The 25,164-nt window shown below is 40.3% G+C and overlaps 1 protein-coding gene across 3 annotated transcripts; it reads right to left on the bottom strand.

Annotated features, from left to right (window-relative positions):
* Positions 1-485: 485 nt before the first annotated feature.
* On the bottom strand, positions 486-25,108 carry LOC133460780 (zinc finger protein 239-like). Of its 3 annotated transcripts, XM_061741554.1 has the most exons (4): positions 24,949-25,108; positions 19,582-19,728; positions 9,710-9,914; positions 9,423-9,462 (listed from the first exon to the last, which is right to left on the bottom strand). In XM_061741554.1, exons 1-3 carry the CDS (start codon positions 24,994-24,996, stop codon positions 9,759-9,761), a joined length of 351 nt encoding a protein of 116 aa, XP_061597538.1. In that variant the 5' UTR covers positions 24,997-25,108; the 3' UTR covers positions 9,423-9,462; positions 9,710-9,758. The 3 variants fall into 3 exon arrangements, with proteins under 3 accessions (XP_061597536.1, XP_061597537.1, XP_061597538.1); XM_061741552.1 differs by lacking the exons at positions 9,423-9,462; positions 9,710-9,914 and adding an exon at positions 486-1,678; XM_061741553.1 differs by having other exon boundaries at positions 9,400-9,914.
* Between the last annotated feature and the right edge of the window lie 56 nt (positions 25,109-25,164).

Genomic DNA, 25,164 nt, shown 5'->3' with positions numbered 1-25,164 from the left:
ATTGTTTTACACTGAGCTGCTTAAAACAGGAATCTTAAGTTAGTCTTTACAAGTGTAAAGTTGAGACTACATTGTGTTTGTATTTATGAAGGAATGTTACATTCAGGTCAAAAGATTTTTTTGTGGAAATTGAATAGACATTGGCATAAAGCAGCATATTTGCCCTTTCACAGGTTGTTAACAGTATTAAAAACATTTAAAAAATACCTTGAGGTAATTTAGAACAGCACAAAATGTGTGAATAAATATGAAATAAATATGCGATTAATCGCAGTTAATTACAGAAATCATGGATTAATTAAGATTAAAAATTTTAATCGTTGGCCAGCACTAATATATATATATATATATATATATATATATATATATATATATATATATATATATATATATATATATATATATATATATATATATATATATATATATGCTTTAAAACATCTTGAAATATTTGTGTGAGTAATGAATAAGATTGTACACGGTAAATAATGTATGCTTTTATGTATAGATGAATACAGGGACTCATGGTAAATAGTGTTTATATAGAGGGAAATGTAACTGCAAATGGCAATGATGACCCAGGTATCTGCAAATTTATACTCATCTATACCACAATATGTTTACACTGTGTAAAATTCTTAATATTAATTTGTGTAACTTCTCAATACATCAAGATTTTTGACATGTAATAAGGGTCTATGGTATTGAGTTCAAGGGGTAGAAGTTTTTTTTTTTATTTCTTCTTACTTCTTTTTGAACATGTCAAAACTGCTGCTGCTTCAACAAAAAAAAAAAATCTCTTGCATTCATTGCTCAAGTATGTTCGAGCATGTCTGTTACTTACACTACCATCATGTTCAAAATAAAGACTTTTGAATTGAATTCTTGTACTTCATTTTCATCTGGTTATAACAGCTGGTTGAATAGCTCTTACAGCTGTAAGAATATGTTGCTTTTTAAAATATAACGACCAGAATCATTTCTTTCAAACTAAATTAACTAAACTAAATTGGTGCATTTTAACTGAACTCTCAAAAAAATGATATCACCACTGATCACAAATGAACAATTTTTATCCAGTGTGAATACGTTGGTGTCTCGTCAAATTACCGGGCTGGGTAAAAGCCTCTCCACACTGATCACATCTGTAAGGCTTGTCTCCAGTGTGAATAAGTTGATGTCTCGTTAGAGTACCTTGCCGGGCAAAAGCAACTCCACACTGATCGCATCTGTAAGGCTTGTCTCCAGTGTGAATACGTTGATGTCTCGTCAAATGACCTTGCTGGGCAAAAGCAACTCCACACTGATCACACCTGTAAGGCTTGTCTCCAGTGTGAATACGTTGATGTCTCGTTAGAGTACCTTGCTCGGCAAAAGCTGTTCCACACTGATCACACCTGTAAGGCTTGTTACCAGTGTGAATACGTTGGTGACTCGTCAAATGACCTTGCTCGGCAAAAGCCATTCCACACTGATCACATCTGTAAGGCTTGTCTCCAGTGTGAATACGTTGATGACGAATTAGAGCACTTTTATGGGTAAAAGCCGCTCCACACTGATCACAGCTATGTGGTTTATCACCAGTGTGAGTTTTCTTATGGATCTTCAGGTTTGATGAAGTGGTGAAGACTTGCTCGCAATGATCACAGCAGTATCTTTTAGATCTTCCTTTATGATTCTGTAACAGAGAAGATGACTTACATTATCTTGATTGCATTATCAAAAGCCTTTTCAGTTTCAAGTATGTAGCTTGAACAGTCTCACAAATTCACAAATGCAAAGGACAAGATTCACAAATTCACAGACCGATTCACAAATGCACAGAACAATTCACACGTGTGCAGGACAAGATACACAAATGTATTTCTTTTTTAACTTTGTTTTTATTAGGCAACTTCATATAGAATACAATAGCCACGTATTACAACTGTTTCCTTATACAAAGATGGTTATTACTGTTATTATTATTACTATTACTATTATTATTATGTATAGTATATCTTAGGGGTGTAACAGTATTTGTATTCGTCCCGTCCCGTCACGGTACGGGCGTCACGGTTCGGTCCACGCAGTCATACGACAAATATGTCTGACTGAGTTAAAAAAAAAAAATCAATGTCTGAGTCAGTCCCTAGGTGGCGGTAATGCGCCTAAAAGCTGCCAGCAACCGCCATTACGGAAAAAGACGAAGAAGAAGATGCAACAAACGAGGGGACCTATTATGAAAAGCACGTTTTTTCTTGTTTTAACAATAAAAGTGGTCTCCCCTCAACCTGCCAGCAGAGGGAAGATGAAATCCCATGAAAATCTGCAGGGTCTGTTCACTGAATCCTCCAGTGTCATGCGACTTCTGCGAGCCGTTCAGAATCTGCTCCTGTCGTGAGTCACGACGGGAGGTCGGGGTTGCTCCCCCCCCTCCCCCACCCCCACTATAGATACAAGCCCCACACACACACACACACACACACACACACACACACACACACACACACACACACACACACACACACACACACACACACACACACACACACACACGCACTCACAGTACGTATACACACACACAGTACGTATACACACACATACACACACACATTTACATACACACACACAGCCACACAAACATATACACACATACAGAGACATGTACACGCACGCACGCACACAGTACGTGTATACACACACAAAGACATGTACACACACACAGCCACTCAGTCACATACAGTACGTACACACACACACACACACACACACACACACACACACACACACACACACACACACACACACACACACACACACACACACACACACACACACACACACACACACACACACACACACACACACACACACACACACACACTAGTTTTTGGGGTAAGTTAGCGGTAGCTTAGCTCAGACTGTGATTTGGGTTGATTGCTGCATACAAACCCCACTGGGTTTGTATGTATATATTTATGTTTGTATATATCAAATATAGCAATAATGCACATATATACACCTTTGCTTTTTACCTGCATGGTATCAATCATTAATATGTGTGCAGACAAGGTTATAAAAAAAAAAAAAAAAAAAGGAATGTCTACTGGAAGCATCTGAAACGGCTAGAGCAGCTCAGGTAGGACATTCATATGTATACTCTCTATTCGACCCAGGAGAGAAAGAGGGAGTGCTGACCACCGGTGTAAGTCATCACTAATAGTTTGTATTAATTTCATGTAGTTGGTCTCATATAATTTGTCCAGGCATAGAGGAATACAAATCCCAAGATATTTGATGCCATTATCAGGCCATCTAAATTCCCTCTGAGTCTTAACTGTCTGTGGGATTTTGCTACTGATGTCTAACGCCATCGTTTTGTCCACGTTTATTTTATAGCCCGAAAAATACCTGTAATTAGAAATAACAGATTTTAGATATGGGATTGTCGTTGCCGGTTCTCGCAAATATAGTAACACATCATCGGCATATAAAGAAAGTTTGTGTTGTTCACCATCGATTTTAATGCCCTTTATATTGACGTCATGCCTGATCAACTGTGCAAGCGGCTGAATGCTGATTGCAAACAGTAGAGGCGATAGCGAGCATCCTTGTCTGCAGCCCCGTTCTAAAGTAAATCTGTCAAAAAGAAAGCCATTGGCCTTAACCGCCGCCTGCGGACCATTATATAACGTTTGTACCCATTTTATGAAATTGGGGCCAAATTTAAATTTCTCCAGAGTTTGTACCAAATATTGCCAAGAAACGCGGTCAAATGCTTTCTGTGCATCGAGAGATAGCAACATCACTTCCTGTCTCCTCACCGACGGGTGGGTCATTTTGTTTAGTAGTCTGCGGATGTTGTCCCCATAATATCTCCCCGTAATGAAGCCTGTCTGATCAGGGTGGATAATACTAATGATGACGTTTACCCGTTTAGCTAGGATGGCTGTCAACATACGCATATCTGTATTCAAGAGTGAGATGGGTCTATATCACTGGCATTTAGTCGGGTCCTTACCCTCTTTGTGTATCACTACTATTGTTGCTTCTCTCCAAGAAGGGGCCATGCTGCCACATTGTAATGCATGATGATAGGCATTAAGTAGTAGGGGAGAAACAACGTCCTTGAAAGTCTTATAAAACTCATTAATTAATCCGTCCGGGCCCGGGCTTTTATTATTTTTCAGTATGGAGATTACTTGCAGCAGTTCCTCTACCGTAATTGGGCGATCTAACTCTTTCGCAGAGTCTTCTGATAACTCTGGCAATTTGATGTTTTCCAGGAAACGTTTTAGTTCGTCATTGTCTGTGCACGTATCTCTGTTTTTATACAAAGTTTTATAAAATTCTGCAAATGAGTTTGAAATCTCGTCTGGTTTCGTTAATGTCGACTCACCTGATTTTAGTTTTTGTACTATATTAAAAAGTCTGTTGTTTTCTCAGCCTCAGGGCCAATAATCTACTGGCTCTGTTTCCAGACTCGTAGTATTTTTGGTTAGTGAACCTCAGGTTGCCCTCAATCTTTTCAGAGGGGTGGTGGTTGAGGTCTCTTCTTGCTTGTTTGAGAGTATTTAATACATCCAAATTGGGTGTGCTTTTATGCTGTCTTTCCAAACCTCTTATTTTTCCCTCTAGTTCCTGGCGCTTTGCTTCTCTCTTCTTCTTTCTCGCACTGGCATATGAAGTAATACAGCCCCTCATGTACGCTTTAGCACAATCCCATAGTATAAGAGGTGACGTTTCAGGCGATGTGTTTATTTCAAGGTATTTTTTTAACTCAGAATTCACAAACGTAACAAAATCCTTGTCATTCAGGAGGGAAGCGTTTAGCCTCCATTGTTTGGTTGTGAATCGGTGTCCTATATCCCAATCTACTGAAATTGGTGTGTGGTCTGAAATAGTGATCGGGTATATGGTTGTATCCATTATCCTATGCATTTCAGCTTTAGGGGTGAAGAAATAATCGAAATCGAGAATAGGACAGATGTCTATTAGAAAACAAAGTAAAGTCTTTAGCGCCAAGATATTTGCTTCTCCAAACGTCTGTTATCCCTGTCTCTGTAGACAGATATTTTAACATTTTGTTCATTCTAGAGGGAGGGGTTTTTGGGTATGGGTTGTTTATCCCGAAATTATGACATCACACAATTATAATCACCCCCTTTCAAAAGTACGCCGGAGCTATATTGCAATGTTATATCAAAAATTGTCTTAATAAATTCAGGGTTGTCTTCATTGGGGGCGTATACATTCATAAGTGAAGTTTTTGTGCCATCAATGGAGCCATTTATTAAAATATACACGAATCCGGCGACCGGTTTGTGTGCGCCGCCATCTTGCGGCGGCGCCATTGCTGCGGTGGCAGGTGTCAATCTGCCACCGCAGCGCTGTTATTGTAACATGGCGCTACAGCATCATTTTAGCTGGATTGATGATGTTAGACAGTGGCCTTCCATAAATAATGAAGGTATCTTAAATTAATGCTGATGTTAATTTATAAATAATGATTTGTTTGAGCGATAAGCAGGAAAGAATAGAGGAATAGGGAGATAAGGGAGTGTATGATTAAACACTGTAATATAGCTCTCTCCACCTCCTCTCCTTACGAGGCACGTCTGCACAATTAAATATTACCTGTTTATGTTTTGTTTAATTTTAGGTATCCAAGAATATTTTATTGATCGCCTGGCGTCCGATGACGAAAAAAAACGCAATTACAGGTCTCTAATTGAAGGGCAGAACTATCTCAGCTCCGGATGATACATAATACATACATAACCCCAATCTGCAGATAAAACTAGTTTGTTGAGGAAAAAATATTAACTCTATTTGTAGCTGCAGAAGAAAAAAATAATCTCACGAGGAAAAGAAAAATATTGCTCACGCCTCTTCAGCATAAAAAAAAAAGAAAAGAGAAGTAAGAGTAATAAAAAAGATGTACTGTATGTTGTACTATTATACTAATTTATTGAAACACATGGCGAGTCAAACATTTACCAAAGCAGCTGCCAAACACTAAACAAGGTAGTAAGACGGTGGTTCTGCAGAACTGCGGCAGTAAATCCTCATCGGAGCTTCATTCTTTAGTAGTGATTTCATATGAACCCAAACCGTTAATAATCATTATTTTCTCCATATACCGCTCCCTGGCTTCCTTGTTTAAGGTATCCCAGTAAATTCCAGTTCCTTTCCAGCAGTTTAACATCTTTTTTTTGCGTTCCGTCTGTTCACTTGGTGAAACAGAAAAGTAGTTTTTAAAGTCCATCCCTTCTTCATTCACTATCAAAACAAATGCACGTGACGGGACAGGAGTGTTCCGATGATACAAATACATTAAGAGAGCCTGGCAGGGAGCGGAGTAATAGATCCATACGTATATATGTCTATGGGCTGGAGCGGAGGAGCGCAGCCGCCACCGCAGTAATGGCGGCCCGCTCGACTTCCGGGTTTCGCCGGATTCGTCTATACCTTCCCTCTGAATCCTTAGTACGTGAATCTAGTTTAAAGTTGACCAGTCTATGTATAAGAATTGCTAACTCCTCTTTTCTTTCCAGATTTATGAGACGAGAAAAACCCTTTGTCAGCCTACAATTTTTTTAATTTTTCATGTTCAATATCTGATAAGTGTGTTTCCTGTAAGAGTGCTACCTGACATTTATATTGCTTTAACTGGTTAAGGATTTTCTTCCTTTTCACTGGGTTATGTAAACCCTTGACGTTGTAGCTCAAAACCCTCAGCCAACCCATCTATCGTCATGTTAGGTTGGATATCTAAGGCATTTTTTCCCATATTCAATATTGATATCGTTGGGAGCCTCTGTAGAGGGGAGCGGGATGCAAGTGAGGCACACACGGGAAGGACTGCGTTTGGGTATAATACTAGTATTGGAGGTTTGATGATATAAATGACTGTGGTTGGAGAGAAGAGAAGTACCAAAAGATTATTAGCAAACATAGGGCATGCGTATTGAAATTAGAGAAATCTTCATAAAAAAAACAATAAAATAAAGGCATGAAGTTGCTGTTGCCGAAAATATTTCAAAACGAACCCCTCGAAATATGGGGGAAAGAACACTCAAAGCCATAACGAAAAGAAAACAAATGCCAGAAACTAAAGGCATCTGGAACCAAGGAATCACCGGGACCTAGTCCCAGGCCGCAGGACAAAGCCAGCAGCTAAAGGCGGGAATATACTCTAAGTTGCTGCCTGCGTACCCTGCGTACGTGTCTGTTCGGCTCCAAGCGTACCTCGCGTACCACACGACGAGAGCCCGTCATACCGGTGGTGACCGATAGGGGGCAGTAAGCAGAGCAACAGTTGGAAAAGCTACTTATATTAAATAGCAGAAGTAGTAGCAGCAGCAGCGGTAGCAGATTAGAAAAACGAACACGTTTACAGGACAATATTGGATGATGTAGGAGATTATAACATCGTGTGAATGTGTTTGAATGTGTATGAATGTTGGTGGTGGTCGGAGGGGCCGTTTGGCGCGATATGGCAGCCACTCTTCCGCCAGTCTGCCCCAGGGCAGCTGAGCTGTGGCTACAGACGGAGCTACCGGGAGGATGTGTATGAATGAATAATGATCTGGGTGCTCTTGAAGGAGCTATATAAAACCACTGCATTATCATTATCATTATCATTATCATTATTATTATTATTACTACTCTTTATTAATTTGTATTACTTATTTATATTACTTTTTTTACCCCCTCCCCTGTGTGTGTGTGTGTGTGTGTGTGTGTGTGTGTGTGTGTGTACTTCTGCTACGTGAGTTTCCCCAGTGAGGGAGTAATAAAGGACTATTTTATCTTATCTTATTATTATTGCTTATTATCAAAAATGGATAGTCTGTCCAGACTAATTTATCCGGCATTCTCCTAACCCATCTCAACAAGAATGACGAAACAATAAATCCAGTTAATTTTAAGTTCATATGGAGAAGTAGATGTCAATATATAAGAAAGATTAACATGGTAAAAAACTATGATGATGTTGAATGTGATCGATTTCAATATTATGAATGGTGTCTTGAAACTGAAATAGTTACAATCTTTCCTTACAAATAGACATTCCATCTGGTTTATTGTTCCTAATATGATTCCAAGTCATTCATTCATTCATTAATTTGCAAGTCATTCAATAGTATTTTTATTGAAAAACAGAGTATTTAAAATAAAATAAGTCCCGTCAATTGACTCCTGGCTCCCGGCTCCGCTTCCTCCCGGCTCCCGGCTCCCGGCACCCGGCACCCCCTGGCCGAGCCCCGGCCGGGGCTCCGCCGGGGCTCGCCATCCGCGGTACTCCCGGGGACTCTAGTCCCGCAGCACCAGTGAGTATTTTCACCGGACATTTTGACCGGAGAGATTATAAAATACCGGACTTCGGCATATTTTACCGGACAAAGTCCGGCAATTACCGGACAACGGAAACCCTGAGGGGAAGTTAACCTGCATGGGGAACTTTCTCCAGGGGAGAGCAGCATAGTCGTGCCAGCTGGGATCAGACCGGGAACAGCGATACTAGCGGCCAGAGCGAGAACTGCAGGTCGCGTACGCGTTCAGTGTCTTTTTGAGAAGAGTGCAAGTCGACGCGTCAAATGAACGCAGGATACGCAGGATACGCGTGACGTGACGTCACACGTATCCTGCGTCGCGCGTACGCGTTCTGAACGGCAAGTATATATAGCCCTTAAAGGAACACAAGTTTGACGGGTTTCACGAAACCCAAGGGTTAGAACAAAGAGCTATGGATGATCCCACAGAGCAGGAAGTGGTAGAAAAAATAAAGGTACTAATGAAGCTAAAACGAAGGTTGTGAATGTACTATTCTACATATAAATGCACTTAAAGGAGACATATTATGGCATTTAATGTATATTTTAAACAGACCTTGAATGTCTTAAAAACAATCTAAAGCTTGTTTTTTCTACATAAATCAGAAATTCAGCCTGTGGGCCGTGTCACTAGTACCGCTTCTGACCTCTTTTTCTGTGCTCCATTTTCAGGGTGGTGGGGGTTATGATAATGAGGCTCTGCGCTGATTGGCTGCTTGAATGACGTGTAGGATGGGAGGGAACAAAGCGTTGCTCCGGGGAGAAGTGCTGCTGCTGCGTAGCAAAACGTGTCCACGGTTCTGCGTTAAATCAACGCGTACCTACGCCGTAGGCTCTGCGTTGGTGTAACGCGGAACCATAAATCAGCCTTTAGTCCCCTCGTCTTCACACTAATTCACACAGGAAGATTGAATTTAATTCTAAACAGGTACACCACGGTTATTTACTCCGATTCCTCATCATTTCACTTCTTATGTTACAAGACAAATGAATATTGTTAACTGTAAAGAAATCACAACACTGAATTTTCCCAAATGGCAACTTTATTGTTAAAATATATAAATAAAATGTATGCACTATTGCTGGCTCAGGAAGGGCCGCGCGTCTTCTGAATGTGAACAGCTCCAGCTGCTTGAAAGATCTGAAACCACAGAAGAAAAATGTATTACGGTACTAATAGAGCCCCGCGCCCGGGGGAGCCGGCTGGTTCGGATCTCCGGGCTCGGAACTCCGGGTTCGGAGCTCCGAACCCGGAGTTCCTCGACGGGCCGGTCCGTGAGCAGCTCCGGCAGCTCCGTATGCGGCGCCGGGGCTCCGGAGCTCAGCTAAATACTTAGCCCATGCAAAGATCATACAAATATAAATGACATAAAAAAAACGGAACTTACCGCTGACTCGTGTGCAGTTGCCGGGTCCGTGCTGTGGGATCTGATCCTTTTATGAGGGTAAATGTCGATGCAAAACCTTATTTCCACTCTCCCTCGCTGTGGAAACAGTCACCGCTGCTGAACAATGGAGGAGCTCCAGCGTGCGTAGAGAGCTGGTTGTGGGCGTGGCTTCAGCAGCGGAGGCTGAACCTATGAAAATGAGCGCCTATGGTGACGTCACCATAGGCGCAGATTCAGAATGGCTCAAAAAAAGGTCACGTGACACTGGAAGACTCAGTCAGGGGGGGGAGCAGGCCCTGCAGAATTCCATGGTATTTTATTGGCCCTTTTGCACTAGTATCGCTTCTCCTCGGTTCTACCCGCCACGGCCCCGTTTTGCGCTTTTGCATTCGGGCTGAGACGGGTAGAGCCGCTCCAAGCCGATACTATTTCTGTAACCATTCTGGCGAGGTTCTATCTCAGGGCTGAGCAGGGACTATTTCCGACGTCACCAACCTAAGCGCCAGTGATTGGTCGGGGGCGGGGCCGTCATCACCCTCCGTGCCACTGATTGGTCGGGGGCGGGGCCGTCAGACGTTTGAATCAGGAAGCGGGAGTCAGAGCGAGAGCGACCCGCGGCGATTTTATTATAAAGTGTATTATAAAGGTGCAGATGTTCATAAACCTGGTGACTGACGAGAGAATTAAAAAAGCGATGTAGACGGGCTGTTTTACTCTCAGCCGCTCGCGGCTCCAGCTGATTTCTGATCAGCGCCGACATGAACAAAGCGGTTGCGCAATCGAGTACGTCACAGCAGCTTCACCCCAACCTGCCCACTTCTCCCCTGGCTGTGGAAAAACAAACGAGTAGAGGCGGGTAGAGGCGTGACGAGCCGAGTAAGTCCTAGTGCAAAAGTGCCATATCTTCCCTCTGCTGGCAGGGTGAGGGGAGACCACTTTATATATGTTAAAACAAGAAAAAACGTGTTTTTCATAATAGGTCCCCTTCAAAGCCAATCTCGTAAGTAAAATACCATTATCATCACTATTATTACTTTTTTTATTGTTATTATTTCTTTATTATTATATTTTATTATTTATTTTATCTTCCCCCCCCCCCCCCCCACCCTAAATTAGCCTTAGGACTGTCAGAATAATGATTTCTTTATTATCATTAAGGGATATCTGTACAATAGAAAAGGTCAATAGCAGTATTTTGCAGAAAAGACAGAAGAAAGAGGAAGAAAAACAACAACAACACACACACACACACACACACACACACACACACACACACACACACACACACACACACACACACACACACACACACACACACACACACACACACACACACACACACACACACACACACACACACACACACACACACACACACACACACACACACACACGCAACGGTTGGTACATTCAGGGTCACATCCTGGTACTGGTTATATTAGAACAGACGCACCTGCGCCCTCTCGCCTCCAGGTCACACCCCAGCCCAAGCTAATGAAGGGGACACAGAAGATAGACGAGCAGTCGAACACATAACACACTCCCACGAGTCCGCACGAGCGGGGGAACGAGCACGCGCACGACGTATCGTTATCGTGACCTCAATATCGTGTATCGTACCGTATCGTGAGATTAGTATATCGTTACACCCCTACAAATCAGAAACAGGATTTGTTTGAACATTACAATTTGTTCTCTTACTGCCTTCACTCAAAAAACCAAGGATCTTACCAAGAAGTTTTCTTATTTCTAACCTAAAAATGCCATTACACCTGATAACACACATCACTTAAAAGGTTAGGTGTTTTTACCACGTGTTTCAATTGAACTTTCATTTGTGTCCAACAAATTTTAAGTTCTAGTTAAGTTTTAAAGTCTTAGATTTTGAGTTTTGCCAGTGTTCAAAATAAATTTATGAGACCTGCTGTATTGGAGCACATTTTCTTTTAGTTAAAACTGTAGCGGGAACAGATGTTTAGAGGAACCTATGTATGTACCGGGTTAGAGGGGGAACATATAGAAGAACAGACCAGAAGAATATAACGTGGATTAAAAATAAAAGTTAAGCACTGAGCTACATGTGTCTCCCGTCTGGGCCATTGCAGACTGAGCATGGCATGTTACTAAAACCAAACAAATCATCGCCCTCTTTCTTCTTCCTTTACGTGCGCGGCGTCAGCGCGCTGTGCCACATTAAATGTAGTCCGGATAAATACCGGCTTTGAGCTGCAAAGCACAAGCTCCTCTACTTCCGCTCCGCGACTTAGTGAGTGACGTAATAATCGCGCGACACAACAAATCGATAATGGAATTCGTTGCCAAAGCTTTTAATAATCGTTTTTTATTGATTTTATGGATTCGTTGTTACAGCCCTAATTATAATAGAGTTATAAAAGCCATAGCAGTTTCTCTGAGGTCGATGGTTAAAGAAGACATTCGTCACTCTCAGGTCTCTCCTGAACTGAGACAGCTCTGCATTAAAGGTTTAGATTTTTGTGACTTTAAATGTACTAACAAAGTCATTATACATACATACACACACATATATATATGTATATATATATATATATTAGGGGTGGGGGAAAAAAAAAAAAATCGATATTTCAATATATTGTTGTGCTCTCTGTTTCAATAAATAATCGATATACTGTCGGCTAATATCAATATTTTATTACAACACACATAATGGTTTACGCGGTTCTCACCGCACTATTGTTCAAGCTCTGCCCCGCCCGCCCCCGCTGCCCTCGTGAAAAAAACAAACATGTTGAAGCGGCCGCCTGAGAAACCAGCTCAGAAAATACAGAACGACCGGTTTACTCCGTACAGACAGCGGGCTGAGCAGCACTGTTAATGCTGGAAGTTACTTGCTGTTTGAGCCGGTGTTTATGCTGCCATGTGCGTTAATGTCCGCTCGCACAGACAGCCAGCTGCGTTAAGAAACGGACCCCGCTCGCGCTCCACGTGAGGAGAGCGGCTCGTACTGTAATACAAAATTATTCCACCTATTACAGACGCCGTTAAAGTAAATGATCGTCCGTCTTTTTGTGTTGTAACGTTTATGCTTTCACTCTGTAAGTGATCCTCGCTCGTATCCTTCCGTGTCCAGTCAACCATGTGCTGGGAAAACTTGCAGATCATTGAATCACCAGACACGTTAAGCTTGATTTATGGTTCCGCGTTACACCAACGCAGAGCCTACGCCGTAGGGTACGCGGCGGCGTGTACAGTACGGTGCGTGTCGCCGCGTACCCTACGGCGTATTGTTATTTCACTAGTTATTTTACAGTCATATAATTCAGGCAACAGCGCAAACATTTTTTTTTAATAACACTAATCCACATCAATATCGGATCAAATGGTGATAATTGATTCTGAATCTTAAGAATCGGATCAATTCTTGACATTTTAATAGATACCCAGCCCTAGGAGGCAGTGAGGTACTGTGCAAAATTAAGTTGCTTACTGACTTTTCAGTATTAGAAACAAAGCAGTGCACTGTCCTGGTTTATATAAAACATGTTATTAATGTTCATGGACTTTAATTTGTCCAGCTGTACAGTGTTTACATTTACAAGCCTAGGAAACAGTGAGGAAATATACAAATGCACTTTCTTGTATGAAGTTTTGGCATTGAATAAATGCATAACTACAGACTTTTTCCTTTTTATATTCCGTCAGAGTAACTCCAGTAACAGTGGACGGTTTACTGTTGGCCATAGACTATGTGCTGCCCGAACGCTGGCACCGGGACAGATGATCCGCATCGTGGATGAAGGGCCACGATCCCACCTACATCGACTCAATAGGTGTTCCCCGCGGAGTACCTGACGAGTACAAATTGGTTGACCAAGTCGCCACAGGATTTGAAAGCCTACCTTTAATCTCCGCTTTGTTTCTCATTGTACCAAATAAGAATGCGGACCGCATTAATTACATCCATTACAATGTACAACGTCTAGGAAACTATACCGCGGATGGGTTTGAGGCCGTGCATGAAGAGTTGTCCACAACCTCATTGATGTCATTTCAGAATCGAATAGCATTGGACATGCTGCTGGCGGGAAAAAGGCGGAGTGTGCACTCTGTTTGGTGAACAATGCTGCACTTTCATCCCGAATAATACCACCTCGGACGGAAGCCTGACTAAGACCATTCAAGGACTTCAAGCCTTAAACGCTAAAATGAAGGAACATTTAGGGGTAAATACCTCCATGTGGGAGGATTGGCTGAACGTGTTCGGACGTGTTTGGAGTAGCCTCGGCGCTCACATCCATAGCGGTGTTTGCAGCTATCCTAACACTGTGTGGCTGCTGTTGCATTCCGTGTCTCCGAGCTCTCCTCAACAGGTTGATCGTGACGGCCCTTGGGCCCCAACCGCCAGAATCACTACAGGAGACATATCCCCTGCTGGCCACGGATTCCTCAACAACGGACAACGAGGACGACAACGAAGGAGAAGAGGATGATGACATCGACGACCACCCGCACCTGCCGGACCTGTTCCCTGATCTCGGGACTCATGGAGATGATGAACATTGCTGATCTCTGAGTGTAGATGTGTGACTACAACAGAAATGAACTCCTAGTTGAAAATCTTCTGAGAAGACTAGTTTGTGATGTGAAGTATAAGGTGTTGTATAAGCATGCATGATAAACAGGAGGGAAATGTTGGAACTATTAATAAGTTATCATGCTTGCTATTAACAGGACGTATGATGATTTGCTTACGCCTGTGACGCACTGATAAAACAATGCTGTGTTTAAGTATTATAAGTGCTGCACAAGAAGTTTCCGGATATCAGCATAAAGCAGATATCTGCGGAGAAGAGGAAACTTCTTGTTGCTAAACAAATGAGAACAAGCCTGACTCAATACCTGAATCCGCTGACTGCGACCACTCCTTTTTCCCCTCCCTTTAAGGGCGCAGTCAGCTCTGTAAACTAGGGTACACCCAGAGTAAATAAAAGCAAATAAGCAGCAGAGACAAATTAGAGTATGTTGGAGATCTTACAAATCTCGACTGCTCTCCTTGCAAGTAAATTCTAACGTGTTTGTGTCTTTCTTTGTCTCCAGAGAGTTTGATGTTACAAATGTTACGTGCCTAAACCTAACACACACATATATATATATATATATATATATATATGGTGTTTTTGTTGAAGACAGGAATTTGGACTTTGTCCTTAATAATTTGGTGTTATTGGGAAAGTTCTTCATTCACGAATGTAGATTTTTTTAAGATCAAACCATGTTTGACCCAGTGGAGAAATGAGCTAGAGCTCTTAAGTTAGTCCTTGAGTCTTGTTAAAGAAAAGAAAGCCCTTAAACTCTTTTCTTTACTTGAAAGATATGATTTAATATGAGATTGCCCTTGTGAGTTATTTTTTATTTTTATTTGTTTTTATTTTATGTTGTACAATAATTGGATTCTCAGTGTATATTTTGTAATACTGATGTTGCTCAACCCAAGGCAAAAGTTTGTAATTCTGATATGTGCCTTGTTTGTATCAATAAAATAAAATAAAAACAAAAAAAAACAAAAACATATTCTGTTGTCAAACTAAGTTAAGGATTAAAGTGAAGATTGTGTATGAATTATCAGGAAACATCAAGATGAGAATATGTTTTCAGATAGAAAGTTTGGGCAAGTTAACCTGCATGGGGACCTTTCTCCAGCAGAGAGCAGCAGAATCTGGGCAAAGGAAACGGCGCCAGCGACCTCCGTCGTCACTTGTGTCCAGCTGGTATCAGACCGGGAACAGCGCCACTCGTGGCCACAGCCAGAACTGCAGGTCGCGGACGCGTTCACTGTCTTTTTGAGAACGTGCACGTCCACGCGCCAAATGAACGCAGGATACGCGTGACGACAACGACGCGTACGCGTTCTGAACTGCAAGTAGAACTGAGCCCTAACTGATGACGGTTGGATTCTTCCTGATGTTGGTCCTCAAAGGCCTTCAAGAAAGCAGCTCAGCGTGAAGTCAAGACACTAAACCAGTGATTCTTAACCATAGGGCCGCGGCCCACACTTGGGCCGCGAGCGCCATCTAGTGGGCCGCCAAAAAAAATTCAGTTTTGTACGTGTGGGCCGCGAGGGCCGCGGGACTGCATAGCAACTCCCGACCAAATGAGGAGAAGAAGACACTCAGCTAGCTGTACGTGTAATAGTAAGAGAAATGGTGTGTCTTTACAGAGAAAATCCTTCATTTTGCACAGAGTAGGTTTAGATCCGCCAGGATTAGGGATCGATTAATTGGGTCTGCGCCCAGAGCGAGCGAGCACGGCGTGCTCATTTATCCCGGCGCGTGCCCGCGGCCGGGGAGGTCGGCTGAGGCTGCCGCTCGGGCGGTGGGCTCCGTCGTTACTGCTGAAGGATGGTAGATGTAGATGCGTGGGCTGTCGTGTCTGCTGGACTGGACTGTTCGGGCTTTCGAAAAAGCATCGGAAAGTAACTGCTGCAGCGCGACCAGAGAGCTGCGGTGCGGGCTGTGCCCGTCGCAGCTGATCAGGCTCGGATGAAACCCGACACACTGAGTCCTGACAACTTATTAATGTAAATAACTTAAAGTAAAATCAAACTAAGTTTTGTCCTCGCTGTATTTTTAAATATGCAACCCGGAATGGACAAATTCATCCTGTTCAGTCTTCCCACTGGGACAAAACCAGTGTCTCATACGTTCAGAGACCGTGGCATTCAAAGTGCGAAAGTGAAACGCCACTGAAAGAAAACACAAAGTTTTTCATCAAACATATCCACTCAAGTCTGAACTGAAGTCACAGAAAAATAAACTGACCATCTTAAAACATCCTGAGCATGTTTGGGTCCAGATACAGCTGTGAAGCAGCTTTCTCCACAGTGAACACAATTAAAACTAAATATTGTTTCAGGCTCATCAATGAGCACCTCCACATGCATATGAGAACGTGAACCTGAACCTTAAATTGTTAAGATGTGTTTATATTAATTTAGTATAAAAATGTGTTGAGACAATTAACAAAGAAAAGGGGAAATTCAAACTGCTGGTAGAGAAATAAAATAAGATAGCATTTGAAAAATAAAATAAAATCTACTTTATTTTTAAGAGAAAAAAATGTTTAATTCAAGTTAAACATGTTAATTGGCAAATATGTACTTTTTTTAATATAACAGTCAGATGCAGATGTTGATACAACTATGAGGCTACTTGAATATATATACACACACACACACACACATACATATATATATATATATATATATATATATATATATATATAATGATGTTCTGGACCTTCGCTTGAGTAAATTTTCTCCAAATGGACCTCTTAAAGTTGAATACCCCTGCTATACAGTGTTTATATTTAATGGGCCCCGGGCCACTCTGTACTGAAAAAATTGGGCCCCAAGGTCAGAAAGGTTAAGAACCCCTGCACTAAACTGTAGGGGTGTAACAATATATCGTGCCACGAAATTTTGCGATAGAAAAACGTCACAATACGTGTCGTGGAGGTGACAAAGTGTATCGCGATATTGGGTTATTAATATTAATCTGTTGTGTTGACTAGTAATGCGCATCCGACCGCGACCGCGGCCGCGCCTCGACCCGCGGACCAAAATCTTCCTCCGCTCAGAAGAAACTAGTCCCGTTTTGCAGCCCCGATCACGGGACTCTTGCAGGGTTTTGAGCTCTGAACTTTTACTTATGCAAGTCTGGTGTAGAGTTAAGCCTTACCTTATTAAATTAAACCTTTTTCGGGTCGTGAGTAGGATATAAACGGGGACAACTTCTGCTGAGTTCCAGTGTACTTTAATGTCCCTCAACAGCGTAGGATTTTAGAACATCAACACAGCACCTAGTGCTATCTCACTCCACCCAATCTAAAACCTACTAAACGCTACAGATAAACTGACTAGTGTCATTAAAGTCCCTGATTTACAGAATATAAAGAATATATTTATGAAATAATGAACCCTGAATTACCAAAATAACCTTCTTAACAAAAATAAATCTCCTCTTACACTTATAAGGTGAGCATGAATCAATCTTTTTTATGATGTAAAATTGTATGTATTTCATCTTCTCCCGCTTTATCCGTTACCGGGTCGCGGGGGCAGCAGCCTCAGCAGGGATGCCCAGACTTCCCTCACCCCAGACACTTCCTCCAGCTCTTCCTCCAGCTCTTCCGGGGGGAGTCCGAGGCGTTCCCAGGCCAGCCGAGAGACATAGTCTCTCCAGCGTGTCCTGGGTCTTCCCCGGGGTCTCCTCCCGGTGGGACATGCCTGGAACACCTCCCTAGGGATGCGTCCAGGAGGATCCGGTACAGATGCCCCAGCGACCTCAGCTGACTCCTCTCAATGTGAAGGAGCAGCGGCTCGACTCCGAGCTCCTCCCAGGTGACCGAACTCCTCACCCTATCTCTAAGGGAGCGTCCAGCCACCCTGCGGAGGAAACTCATCTCTAAGGGAGCGTCCAGCCACCCTGCAGAGGAAACTCATCTCTAAGGGAGCGTCCAGCCACCCTGCGGAGGAAACTCATCTCTAAGGGAGCGTCCAGCCACCCTGCAGAGGAAACTCATCTCGGCCGCTTGTATCCGCGATCTTGTCCTTTCGGTCACTACCCAAAGTTCATGACCATAGGTGAGGGTAGGGGCGTAGATTGACCGGTAAATCGAGAGCTTCGCCTTTCGACTCAGCTCCCTCTTCACCACGACGGTCCGGTACATCGACCGCATAACTGCGGACGCTGCACCGATCCGTCTGTCAATCTCACGCTCCATTGTTCCCTCACTCGTGAACAAGACCCCGAGATACTTGAACTCCTCCACCTGAGGCAGGACTTCTCCCCCCACCCGGAGAAGGCACACCACCCTTTCCCGGTGGAGAACCATGGCCTCGGTCTTGGAGGTGCTGATTCTCATCCCTGCCGCGTCGCACTCGGCCTCAAACCGCCCCAGCACATGCTGAAGGTCCCGGTCTGATGAAGCCAACAGGACAACATCATCTGCAAAAAGCAGAGATGAAATCCTGAGGTTCCCAAACCGGATCCCCTCCGGCCCCTGGCTGCGCCTAGAAATCCTGTCCATAAAAATTATGAACAGGACCGGTGACAAAGGGCAGCCCTGCCGGAGTCCAACATGCACTGGGAACAAGTCTGACTTACTGTCGGCAATGCGAACCAGACTCCTGCTTCGATCATACAGAGACCGGACAGCCCTTAATAGAGGGCCCCGGACTCCATACTCACTCAGCACCCCCCACAGAATGGCACGAGGGACACGGTCAAATGCCTTCTCCAGATCCACAAAGCACAAGTAGACTGGTTGGGCAAATTCCCATGAACCCTCGAGCACCCTGCGGAGGGTATAGAGCTGGTCCAGTGTTCCACGACCGGGACGAAAACCGCATTGTTCCTCCTGAATAAATTGTATGTATTTATTTACTTTTATTTATTTATTTAAGTTGTTAAATTTCTGGAAAAGAAAAAAGTCAAATCATACATGAGAGTGTATGAGAGAACTATTCATTTTGTGCCAAAATATTTGTACGAAATTTGTATGAAACTGAAGATGCATAATGCAAACCTGACATTTATTTTTAGTTCAGTTTGTGGAAAATGGTTGGCCTGGCTTTCTCTTTAAAACTTAAACAGTTATAAAGCATTACAAACAGTAACAATAGGGCAAACGCACAGCATTGTTTTGTATTTTGTGTCTTTCAAATAAAAGTCATATGTTCCTCATTCAAGGTTGTTAAAAAAAATACTGCTATAATATCGTTATCGTGACCTCAATATCGTGTATCGTACCGTATCGTGAGATTAGTGTATCGTTACACCCCTACTAAACTGTGGTGTTTGTTTCAAGATAACGGAGCCTGGAAGCAGGTTTACCTTCCTCTTCCTCAGCTTGGAGTCGTTGAGCTCCTCCTTCACGGTAATCTCCTGCTTGGGCGGCAGAAGTTCCAGCTCCCTCTCCTTGGCTTCTCTCAGCAGCTGCTCGGTGGTGATCTGCACCTCGGCAGGAGCTTCGTTCTTCACCTGAAACACCACAAACACCCTGAAATATCTCGGCAGGAGCTTCGTTCTTCACCTGAAACACCACAAACACCCTGAAATATCTCTGCAGGAGCTTTGTTCTTCACCTGAAACACCACAAACACCCTGAAATATCTCTGCAGGAGCTTTGTTCTCCACCTGAAACACCACAAACACCCTGAAATATCTCTGCAGGAGCTTTGTTCTTCACCTGAAACACCACAAACACCCTGAAATATCTCTGCAGGAGCTTTGTTCTTCACCTGAAACACCACAAACACCCTGAAATCTCTCTCCACCCACTTTTATGCTCCCTGTGTCTTTTCAGAATCCAAAGAATTGAAAGGACAATCAGGATCTTGTGTTTCATGCCGTCATCCTGAGTTTAAAAAAAGCAGTAGTGCCAAGTAATGTAGCAAAACCAAAGCTGGAGTTATGATGGGAGACATTCCTTGGTTTGAGGATTTGAAACACTTAGCGCCGCTCCTTTTAAGAGTTCCACCTCCGACCAAACGGGACAGCTAATCACAACAATGTTCATGCTGCTGCTGTAAGACAACGGAAACCTCCAACCTCAGTATGTGTTATATGTCCTTGAATAATGTTTGATGGGTGATGTTTGATAACATCCTTGAATAAAGTTTAGGTTTTTTATCTGTGCTGTATTTATTTGTGCCAAGGGACTGCAGATGCAAATGATCCTAAGGCTAACTCTGGTGCAATGCATCACATGTTTACATGTATGTTTTTAATTGCACATGGTCCCTCTCAAATAAGATTTAAGTAAGTAAGTAAACTCTCTGGTCCTGGTCTGGGTTTAGGGGGTCTTGACTCCAAGTTTACCGACGACTGATATGTTTTCTATGCTGTTGACTGCACATTAGTGCCCCCCCCACCAACTTTGAAACATGTTTTCTCCAGATTTCAGGCAGAAGAACCCGGATGTGATCAAAGTTCTGCTGAAACAAAAACTAACCAAACTAAACTAAACTCGGCCAGAAGCAGGTTCCTACACATTTTTCAAGGTCAAATTCAAGTACTTTCAAGGGTCATTTTCAAAATCTTCAAGCACCTTATCGCTGGGGTAAAATATATATACTATATAATTTTTTGCGCTTTTTATCACAATTATGTACATTGTATTGTGCTGTAAACATCTAGTTATGTTTCATCTTACTGATTTTATTTCTCCTTGTAATAACTAAACTATACAGTCTGATCGCAATTTGGTGAAAGACAGAGTTATAATTTCAAGCACTTAAACTAAAATTCAAGGACTTTTCAGTCCTTTATTTGAGAAAAAATGTTGCGTCCCGTATTGAACTAATACGGGACGCGATTCGTCCCATATTTTCATTAACGCCCCGTCTGTCACACACACATCAACACTAAATTTAACAATAATCAACAAAATAAAACACAGGAAACATTAAGGCCAGCAAAATCTTTGTGGCGGGACAACAGGACCTGCTGCGTCTGTGCCAGATCTTTATATATTATTATTATTATTATTATTATTATTATTATTATTATTATTATTATATGTGTGTGCCAGACAGCGGGGAGGACTCGGGCTTCACCTCCAGGTCGGGGTTGGGAATTAAAAGTTGCGTTCCGTATTGAACCAATACGGACATTTATTATGCTCTTATTTATTGATGTCATAATATACAGATGAAGGTTGGAACATTTGAATATATTGCAAAACGTCATTGGTAGTAAATTTAACTAAAGGTGAAACAAATATATTATTTCCCACTACATTCAAAGTGAGATATTTCAAGCCTTTATTTGTTATGATTTTGGTGATTATGACTCACAGTTTATGAAAACCCCAAATAAAAAATAAATTATAAATAAATTAGAGAATATTAGATAATATTTTATGAAATCAATAGACAATTGATTTCATCAAACTCATAACAAATAAAGGTTTAACATATCTTGCTTTGCATGTAATAAGACTAGGTAATATATTAGTTTCACCTTTTAAGTTGAACTATTGAAATAAATGTACTTTTACACCATATTCTAGTTGAATTATTGAAATACATTAACTTTTACACCATATTCTAGTTGAATTATTGAAATAAATTAACTTTTACACCATATTCTTGTTCAATTATTGAAATCAATTAATTTTTACACCATATTCTAGTTCAATTATTGAAATAAATTAACTTTTACACCATATTCTAGTTCAATTATTGAAATAAATTAACTTTTACACCATATTCTAGTTGAATTATTGAAATAAATTAACTTTTACACCATATTCTAGTTGAATTATTGAAATAAATTAACTTTTACACCATATTCTAGTTGAATTATTGAAATAAATTAACTTTTACACCATATTCTAGTTGAATTACATTAACTTTTACACTATAGTCTAGTTGAATTATTGAATTACATTAACTTTTACACTATATTCTAGCGGAATTATTGAAATAAATTAACTTTTACACCATATTCTAGCGGAATTATTGAAATAAATTAACTTTTACACCATATTCTAGTTGAATTATTGAAATAAATTAACTTTTACACCATATTCTAGTTGAATTATTGAAATAAATTAACTTTTACACCATATTCTTCACCTGTATATTCTACATCTGGGCTGATGTGGACATACATACATACATACATACATACATACATACATACATACATACATACATACATACATACATACATACATACATACATACATACATACATACATACATACATACATACATACATACATACATACATACATACATACATACATACATACATACATACATACATACATACATACATACATACATACATACATACATACATACATACATACATACATACATACATACATACATACATACATACATACATACATACATACATACATACATACATACATACATACATACATACATACATACATACATACATACATACATACATACATACATACATACATACATACATACATACATACATACATACATACATACATACATACATACATACATACATACATACATACATACATACATACATACATACATACATACATACATACATACATACATACATACATACATACATACATACATACATACATACATACATACATACATACATACATACATACATACATACATACATACATACATACATACATACATACATACATACATACATACATACATACATACATACATACATACATACATACATACATACATACATACATACATACATACATACATACATACATACATACATACATACATACATACATACATACATACATACATACATACATACATACATACATACATACATACATACATACATACATACATACATACATACATACATACATACATACATACATACATACATACATACATACATACATACATACATACATACATACATACATACATACATACATACATACATACATACATACATACATACATACATACATACATACATACATACATACATACATACATACATACATACATACATACATACATACATACATACATACATACATACATACATACATACATACATACATACATACATACATACATACATACATACATACATACATACATACATACATACATACATACATACATACATACATACATACATACATACATACATACATACATACATACATACATACATACATACATACATACATACATACATACATACATACATACATACATACATACATACATACATACATACATACATACATACATACATACATACATACATACATACATACATACATACATACATACATACATACATACATACATACATACATACATACATACATACATACATACATACATACATACATACATACATACATACATACATACATACATACATACATACATACATACATACATACATACATACATACATACATACATACATACATACATACATACATACATACATACATACATACATACATACATACATACATACATACATACATACATACATACATACATACATACATACATACATACATACATACATACATACATACATACATACATACATACATACATACATACATACATACATACATACATACATACATACATACATACATACATACATACATACATACATACATACATACATACATACATACATACATACATACATACATACATACATACATACATACATACATACATACATACATACATACATACATACATACATACATACATACATACATACATACATACATACATACATACATACATACATACATACATACATACATACATACATACATACATACATACATACATACATACATACATACATACATACATACATACATACATACATACATACATACATACATACATACATACATACATACATACATACATACATACATACATACATACATACATACATACATACATACATACATACATACATACATACATACATACATACATACATACATACATACATACATACATACATACATACATACATACATACATACATACATACATACATACATACATACATACATACATACATACATACATACATACATACATACATACATACATACATACATACATACATACATACATACATACATACATACATACATACATACATACATACATACATACATACATACATACATACATACATACATACATACATACATACATACATACATACATACATACATACATACATACATACATACATACATACATACGAGGATATTTCAGTTACTATATGGTTGTCAGTCTCTACAGTCATGAAAGTTCAGTGTTATTAAAGCACTTTAAACTTTAAATCAAAGCATTTAGTTTTTTCATATAAAATAAACACATTTTTATGCAGTTTAGAAGTTTTGGGTCTTTTTTTTTGCTCCTGCGCTGCTGAAATCAGGGCGTCCCTTATTTCTATTTGTGAAAGGTGGAAACCCTAGTGTGGATTAAACTAATTAAACTGAATTAATCCATCAATAAGAACTGATTCCACTAATTCATATGAATGTGAGCCCGACACCAGCCCCAGTTTGACACAGAAACAGTTTAAAACGCTAAGACTTGATGACTAAAACCCGTGCCCTGTCCAAACCCTGCTTAGCTTAGCTTAGCTTAGCTTAGCTTAGCTTAGCTTAGCTTCCCTAAGCTCCGGGTTTCGTACCTTCTCCACCTCGGGGATCCGCTGCTTCCCTGCCGCGGTGGACGCCATGATCCTCGGTGTGTCGGGGGTTCGAGCCCCGGAATATCAAACCTGAGCGGGTCAAACAGCAGCTTTTAACGATACATGGTGGTCTTTATATCTATATCTTTCTATATTTATATCTATGTATCGCAGCAGCTCCACGGAGCGTCTACGTTTATATGTCTATGGTTTGTA

This window comes from Cololabis saira, chromosome 15 (assembly GCF_033807715.1).
Source record: "Cololabis saira isolate AMF1-May2022 chromosome 15, fColSai1.1, whole genome shotgun sequence".
NCBI classification, from domain to species: Eukaryota; Metazoa; Chordata; class Actinopteri; order Beloniformes; family Belonidae; genus Cololabis; species Cololabis saira.
Note: the sequence above shows the minus strand (reverse complement) of the source record. Positions and strands in the feature narration are given on the sequence as shown.

Excerpts from the sequence above, each read along its gene's own strand:
- LOC133460780 (XM_061741552.1), bottom strand. The coding sequence starts at position 24,996 with ATGGCGTCCACCGCGGCAGGGAAGCAGCGGATCCCCGAGGTGGAGAAG. Across the intron at positions 19,729-24,948 it reads GGATCCCCGAGGTGGAGAAG|GTGAAGAACGAAGCTCCTGC; the intron begins GTACGAAACCCG and ends GTGGTGTTTCAG. Across the intron at positions 1,679-19,581 it reads CCAAGCTGAGGAAGAGGAAG|AATCATAAAGGAAGATCTAA; the intron begins GTAAACCTGCTT and ends TCTCTGTTACAG.